The sequence below is a fragment of the Chinchilla lanigera genome, unplaced genomic scaffold (assembly GCF_000276665.1).
Source record: "Chinchilla lanigera isolate Chin_1 unplaced genomic scaffold, ChiLan1.0 scaffold00041, whole genome shotgun sequence".
Lineage (NCBI taxonomy): Eukaryota > Metazoa > Chordata > Mammalia > Rodentia > Chinchillidae > Chinchilla > Chinchilla lanigera.
In genome coordinates this window covers 18,976,284-18,983,856 of record NW_004955442.1, presented here as the reverse complement: position 1 = coordinate 18,983,856, position 7,573 = coordinate 18,976,284, and the positions used below count along the sequence as shown (strand labels likewise).

Below are 7,573 nucleotides of genomic sequence, written 5' to 3'. Positions count from 1 at the left end.
TACACTTACTGCTTTGTAAACATACAATCAAAAACACACTACAATACTTCCTTTATCTCAAAATCCTTACCTCTAGAAATCTACTCTAGGGAAACACCAAGGTATAACACAAAAAGATGCTCAACAAAGAATGATTTGTTATAGTGACAAACTGGGGAATTACTTCAACATCCAACAAAAGAATATCTAATAGACCAAACAGATTACTCTGTAACCATTTAAATTTATTTATTTATTTATGTATTTATTTTTGTCTTTTTGAGACAGGGTCTCGCTATATAGTTCAGGCTAGTCTTGAGCTCACTTTGTAGCCCAGGCTGGTCTCTAACTTACAATGATCCTCCTGCCTCAGCCTCCTGAGTCCTGGGATTACAGGCGTGTGCCACCATGCTTGGCGCCATTTAAATTTATACCAATATAGTGCTGGGCTTTGACTCAGTGGTACAACTTTTGCCTAGCATGTGTGAGGTTCTGAGTTCCATCCTCAGCACCACAAAAAACCCCCAAACTCTGTAAGGTCAGTTCAATTACTTGGGGAAAAAAAAATCCTACTATGCAGCTAAGTAAAAAAGATAAATAATGAATACACTATTCTTAAAGTGATGTAAAATTGTTATACAAAAGAAACAAGGTAATGTTTCAGAGGGCAAAATACAACTTTATTAAGAATTATGGGTGTTTTGTTTTTCTTAACTTTGTTCTTTTGAGACAAGGTCTTAGTATATATTCCAGGTTGGCCTTGAACTCACAGCAATTCTCCTGCCTCGGCCTCCTGAGTGCTGGGATTGAAGGTGTGTGCCACCACACCTGGCTACCTTTTGAGTTTTGCTCTTTTCCTGGGCTAGTCATATGCTGTTTGAGCCTCTCTTGAAATGTTGGGCGGTGGCAGTGAGCAGCTCCCAGGCAGCCCCATGATCAGAAAGAGAAACAGCCCGTATCCTATAGTGTTAAGCTGTGATGTTTGGTAGGGTAAGTGGAATAAATCCACTTTCAACTTACAGTATTTTCAATTTACAATGGGTTTCTCAGGACATTACCCCATCTTAAGTAAGGAACACTTGTACTGTCTTTCTGAGTGTGTAGAGCCCCAGAACAGGATTTGTACAATAGCCCCGTGTGGGATAGCCATGGAGACAATCACCTCCCTGGGCCCTATGGTGGGGCCTCCACGCTGACCTGAGCCAAGGAGTGCCGGGAGAGGCCCCACAAGGCAGTGTCCATGACCCACAGTGTGTAGCCTGCCCAGCACTGGCCAGGGATGGCAAGCTGCCAGATACCCATTGCCCCATGGAGCCTGTCTTCCTCCACCCTGAACTCAGCATGGGCGCTCCCAGCTTCACACTGCAGACTAAATACTAAGGTGGGGGGCTGGGGATTTAGCTCAGTGGCATAAGCGCCTGCCTGGCAAGCGCAAGGTCGTGAGTTTGATCCCTGGTACCATCAAAAAAAAAAAAAAACAAACAAACAACAAAAAACCAAGGTGGGATGCTGGCAGGTCAGGGTCTACTGCGCTGATGCGGGGTTATGTTGAAACAGCTGCAGGGACACCCCTGGTCCACAGAGCTACTCACAGGAGACTATTCGCAGGCAATTCACTTTTTTCCAGAGGTTTACCATTCTAGGTTATTCCCCCTTCTGGGATATAATAATGCTCACATGGAAGTAAGAACTCTAATTCTTCTGTTTATTATTATTATATTATTTTAAAACATTAACAGTTTATAGAAGAGATTCCTGATGGAAACCAGGCAGGAGCCCATCCCAGGACCCAACAACTGCCCCAACTTCTTATCTGCAGGCAAGATGCCCCTTGTCAAGGACCTCCAGCCCCATCAAGGATGACAGGATGTCCTCAAATGGTCTCAAGGCCCTTCTCCTGAAGTGTGTCCCATCCTGGGGAGCTCTCACACTAGATGTCCTGGCTGGAGGATCTGAGCAGGGTCACGTGCAAGGCTCTGGCATCTGGAAGAACAGGTGGTCCGGTTCTAGGAGCCCAGGAGAGGTTATCGTGCCTCACTTGTTGGGTAGCTGAGGAAGAAACAGCCCCGCACCCTAACTGTCAGGTTTGGTCCCCAGAGGGAAATTCCTGCTAGGTGGGGGCTGCACCACACACAAAAGCTTTGCCATGTCTAATGCATTTATTGGGTCCATGTCGCCCACCCCTGAGTCCCCTGCACCCAACAGACTGCCGGGCATGTAGTAGGTGCTCAGCAAGTGTCTGTTGAACTGGATGGCAAAGGGCTTCTCTTCACCATGCAGCAGTCTCTGGTGCTCCAGGAGGTGCGAGCTCCAGCTGAACATTTCTCCACATTTGTCACACTTCAAAGATTTCTCCCCAGAATGAACCTTCTGATGTTTAATCAGACAGTGGTTCTGGCTGAAGGCTTTGCCACACTCATGACATTTATAGGGCTTCTCCCCGGTATGGATGCGCTGGTGCACGATGAGGGACGAGTGGCAGCTGAAGGCCTTCCAGCACTTGCTGCAGTCGAAGGGCTTCTCCCCGGTGTGGATGCGCTGGTGCACGATAAGGTAGGAGTGCGAGCTGAAGGCCTTCCCGCACTCGTTGCACTTGAAGGGCTTCTCCCCGCTGTGGATACGCTGGTGCACGATGAGGTACGAATGGCAGCTGAAGCCTTTCCCACAGTCCGTGCACTTGAAGGGCTTCTCACCGGTATGGATCCTCTGGTGCAGAGTGAGGCGCGAGCGGTTGTTGAAGGCCTTCTCGCACTCGGTGCATTTGAAAGGCTTGTCCCCGTTGTGGATCTTCTCGTGCACGGTGAGGGATGAGTGGCAGGTGAAGGCCTTGCCACATGCGCCACATTTGTAGGGCTTCTCGCCAGTGTGGATGCGGTGGTGGCGGGTGAGGTGCGTGCGCTGGTTGAAGGCCTTGCCGCACTCACTGCACTTGTAGGGCTTCTCGCCCGTGTGTACCCGCAGGTGCATGTTGAGCAGTGAGCTGCAGCTGAAGGCCTTCTCACAGGCGCTGCATTTGTAGGGCCGCTCGCCCGTGTGGATGCGCTGGTGCACGTTGAGGGACGAGTGGCAGCTAAACGCCTTCCCGCACTCGCTGCAGAAGAAGGGCTTTTCGCCCGTGTGGATGCGTTGGTGCTCGATGAGGTTGGTGCTCCAGGTGAAGGCCTTGCCGCACTCGCGGCACTTGTAGGACTTGGAGCGGCCGTGCCAGCGCCGGTGCAGGGCTAAGGACGCGCTCTGTGGGAAAGTCTTCCCGCACTCACCGCACACAAAGACACCCTCCCCAGTGCCCGCCCCACGCGGCCTGGACTTGAAGGACCTGTCTCCCGGGCAGGAACTTGAAGTTCTCTGCTGGTCTCTGGTGACCATCCCAGTGGACTGGATGTCCGTGGTACGCCTGGCAGGAGAGTGTCCTTCTGAAGGGGCACTCTGCTGGGCGAACAGAGAGCAGTGGAAGGGGGAGCCCTCTGTGGAGTCACTGCGTCCCCAGTAGCTCTGCTCTGTGGAGATGTCCCCAAGGGTGGCAGGCACTTGCTCCCACTGCACAGCCTGGTTTCTCCACACTACTGCCGGGGCCTCCCATGCTGTACCCCGACTGGTATTGTGAACGCTGGGCCTCCTCCACTGCTCTGTGACTGCCTCCTGGAGTGGTGGTTCTTTGCAAAATCCCTGCTGTAGAAGCTGCTCCTTCACCTCAGGCACAGACCCCCACTCTGTAACATTGAAAACAGAATTAACCGTGAGCAGGCAGAGGCAGGGCCCTGGAATGCACACCGGACAGCTGACCTGGAGAAGCAGAAAAGCTCAGGAAAAAGTAGACAACAACAGGGCCAAAGAGCTGGAAGCAAGGCAGAGGGACAAGAGAGGGAAGGCACGCATCGAGCCAAGAGGGTGGCACTGAGGAAGGGAACAGAAGCTGAGATGGGCAGGGCATATGAGCAGGAGAGGGAAGTACTGGGGTGCTACTGGGCCAGAGGACCGGCCCCTTCTACCTGTGTCAACTGCTCACCTGAACAAGATCCTCCACAGCCTTCCCTGTACACTCGCCATGGCTCCTCTCCTCGTTCCAAATGGGAGATCACATCCGGCTTGCAGACCGGAGGCCCTGCTCGCGGGGAGAAAGCATTGCAGCTAGGTACACCGCAGCCCTCTGGCCCAGCTGTCCTCATGGGACAACCCATGAATGATGACAAGCTGTTACAAAGGGTGCACCATTGATAGGGAACATGAGGCTGTCTGGGCCCCAAAGTAGAGAGGGGTCTCAGAAGCCAAACCCAAGTGGTTGTGGATGCTCTGAGGACCCCACATGACACCTCCCTCTGCTGCCTGAGGAAAACTTCACGGCAGATGGGCTCTAAGTTTGCCTTCTTTCCCCCAGCAGCCCTCCCTCTCTGTGCTCCCCATTCTGGGACCAGTTGCAACTCCAAGTAAGGATGCCCCTAGCTACAATGCAGGATCTTGGGGACTTTAGGTGTGGCTGAGCCCCTGGTCCAGGTGTCCTGAGGTAGAGACCCTATTTTCCAACTCATGCCATGTCTGGCATCAGTACTACCATGTGGAAACAGGCCTGAGGGCAGACACCAGCCTTGGGTAGGGAGGCACCCTACCCAAGGCAACAAGGTTCTGGTAGTTCTCCAGCATCACATCCCGGTACAAGGCCCTCTGAGGGGAGTCCAGTTGACCCCACTCTTCCTGGGTAAAGTCCACAGCCACATCCTTGAATGTCACTGATTCCTGAAATGACACATACAGGACAGAAGTGATTCTATGTCCATGATGCCCAGGGAGCCACAGATTGATTAAGGACCTTATGAGGACAGAATTAACTAAATGATCTTCTCCCAAGGATAGAAGGTTGTGCTGTAGAGACAGTGACCCCAGCAGGCTGAGGGCTGGGGCTGGTGGTGCTGAGAACTGACACGCACACACCCCCATCTTTCACCCCCTGCTTCTGGAATGCTAAGTGAGACTAAATGGACACCATGGCATCCTGTGAATTCCATGTGTCCTGGGGCCTGCACACGGCTGCTGAACCATGTCCTAGGTAAGATGATATTATGCTTTCTGGGGCTAAGAACTTCACATGTAAAAAACCTGAAAGCACCATACAAAGAACCCAGAAACTCTATTCAAAATGTACTACTTGCAGTTAAGTTCCAACTGCAAGAGAAGGCACCAAGATGACAGAGTGGTAAGCAGCAGAGAAAGTGGCTCTCTGAGTGCTGCTGTCCAGATGCTGGAATATAGCAACATGAGGAAGATAAGAGCAAGGGAAATGGGTCCCCTGGACCCACTCAGGAGGGACCTGAGGCATGAATTGAAGCCCACAGAAAGAGTGAAGAGAGAAACTTCAATGAAGAGGAAGGAGGTAGCTGGTGGTGCCTTCTCCTTGAGACAGGACTCACTGTGCAAGAGCAGTGGTTCAAACCTGTGGACATACAGTGACTGCTGGTAACCCCGGAGGCCTCCACAGAGAGACACAGCAGTGGAGGGGAGCAGTAGATGTGAAGGACTGCACTAGCTGGGGGTGAGTGCTTAGGGCTCAGTTGTCTCGCATGAAAGAGAGTAATCGGCCGGGAACAATCTTGGAGAGGAGCCAGCTAAGCTCAAAACTCAGAGCAGCTTCTGGCTCCACCTAGCAGCTCCTAGCTGGGTTCAGGCCACAGAAAGGTGCACTGATGGCTGCAGGCCAAATGAGTCTGGTCATAGCCAGAAGGTGCAGGCTTGCTGGGATTATCCACTACCCCACCAAAAAGCTACTGCTGGCTTGCTGGGATAGATCAGCAGAGATTGGGGCTCTGTCTGCACATATTGTCTACCAGTGACAGCAGAGACAAACCTGCAAGTGGACGGTTTTGTTCTCTCTCTTATATTTTTTTGTTGTTGTGGTGGTATTTTGTTTGTTTATTTCTCCTTCATTGTTTGATCTTGTTTTTATATAAGTGTGAACATGGTTTCTAGCCTCTTTGTGGTAGTTGTTCTGTTCCTCTTTTTATCTCTTCCTCTCTCTTTCCTTCCAGTCTTCTGTACCAGTTTCCCAAAGTTAAAGTGATTCTCCTGTCTTCCAGCCTTACTTCTAATCTGTTCTTCTTCTACCTCTCTATTTTTCCCCTAACCCCTTTTAAATTTTAACCCCTAAGGGTAAAATGGACATATTAAGGACATACACTGCATATAATTTTCTGGTCTGTTTTAGATTTTGTTAAGTAAGTATAAATCTAGTTCATATAGTTAAAGGTGGCAAATTAATGGTTACCTTGATTTGTCATTTTCTAGGCTGTAATTATTGTTACTGTTATTGCTGATGGCACCACTTTGGCCAAAAGTGACATAATTGTTCTAAACAGCTATTCTTCCTGGTATTCTAAGACTGAGATTTGACTAAGGGTCATAAAAAATACTGTGGCACAGTGCCAAAGAACCAGGGGCTGGTCCAAACAGGCAGAAACTTCTCATCACCAACAAATTGAAGACATAGGATTTTACAACAGACTCACACCCCAAAAACCAGTTACATCTAGAAGATAACTCAGACATTTAAACAAGGTGCAATCCCAGACAACCAGTTCACCAAAGGCAAACCCAGGGGACAGTGAGGTGGGCCAATCTGAAAGTCACCCACCTGGCTACTCCGAAGTGGTAACAACAAAGCAATTAAATCAGGCTCTAGAAAAAATCAAGTCGGAAATAATTTCTCAGATACTTGCAGAGATGCTGTCCACAATGAAAACCATGTTTAGTGACTATAGCAGATACAGACAAAAAGTAGAGGAGCCTAAGAAAGTTATGGATGCCACAAATGCTCTGCATAAGTAAGAAATGGAATCCATAAGGCAGATTCAAGTAGATATCCAGGAGAATAAAAATTCCATTGAAAGTATCCACAGCAGATTAAGTTGATGGAGGACAGGATCTCAAATATAGAAGACAGGCTTGTAGTTAGCAATCGTGAAAAGAAAGACTCCTTAAAAATGGCAAGGAACCATGAGAAGTCAATCCAGCAGCTAGCTGCTAGATGACGCAAAAAAGAATAATTTAAGACTCACTGGAGTCAATGAAAAAGCAGGAGATAGCACAAATGATATTAAAAAACAAACAAATCTGTTCACAGACATCATGGCAAAAAACTTTCCTGGTAGAGAAAAAGAATTTGACATACAGTTAAGTGAGGCAAATAGAACTCCAATGATCAAAAAATCTGCAGTCAGGCATATCATAATCAAGATTCCAGAAATTCAATACAAGAATAGAATCTTAAAAGCTGTCACGGAAAAGAAATAAATCACCTATAAAGGAAAGCCCATCAGAATCATAGCTGACTTCTCAGCACAAACCCTCAAGTCAAGGAGAGCTTGGGGTGAAATATTTCAAACTCTAAAGGAAAACAACCTTCAACTCAGATTGATGTATCCCACAAAACTATCTTTCAAAACCAATAGAGAAAGGTACTTCCATGACAAAGAATATCTGAGGAAAGTTATGACCACCAAACCAGCACTCCAAAATGTTCTGAAGAACATTCTAGAGAGAGATAACAAGGATTACAACCCCAAGAACTCCAACAGAAGGAATCCACCAGGCAAGGCAAACAACTAAA

General features: G+C 48.6%; 1 protein-coding gene across 1 annotated transcript in view; it reads right to left on the bottom strand.

Moving 5' to 3' along the window:
* Positions 1-1,663: 1,663 nt before the first annotated feature.
* Positions 1,664-7,573, bottom strand: part of Znf74 (zinc finger protein 74) — a 13,133-nt gene continuing 7,223 nt past the window's right edge. The window contains exons 4-6 of the mRNA XM_013518016.1: positions 4,584-4,710; positions 3,986-4,081; positions 1,664-3,689 (exon numbers count right to left, since the gene is read on the bottom strand). Coding sequence (XP_013373470.1) covers positions 2,053-3,689; positions 3,986-4,081; positions 4,584-4,710 — 1,860 coding nt within the window. The 3' untranslated portion in view covers positions 1,664-2,052. The remainder of the gene's footprint in view (positions 3,690-3,985; positions 4,082-4,583; positions 4,711-7,573) is intronic.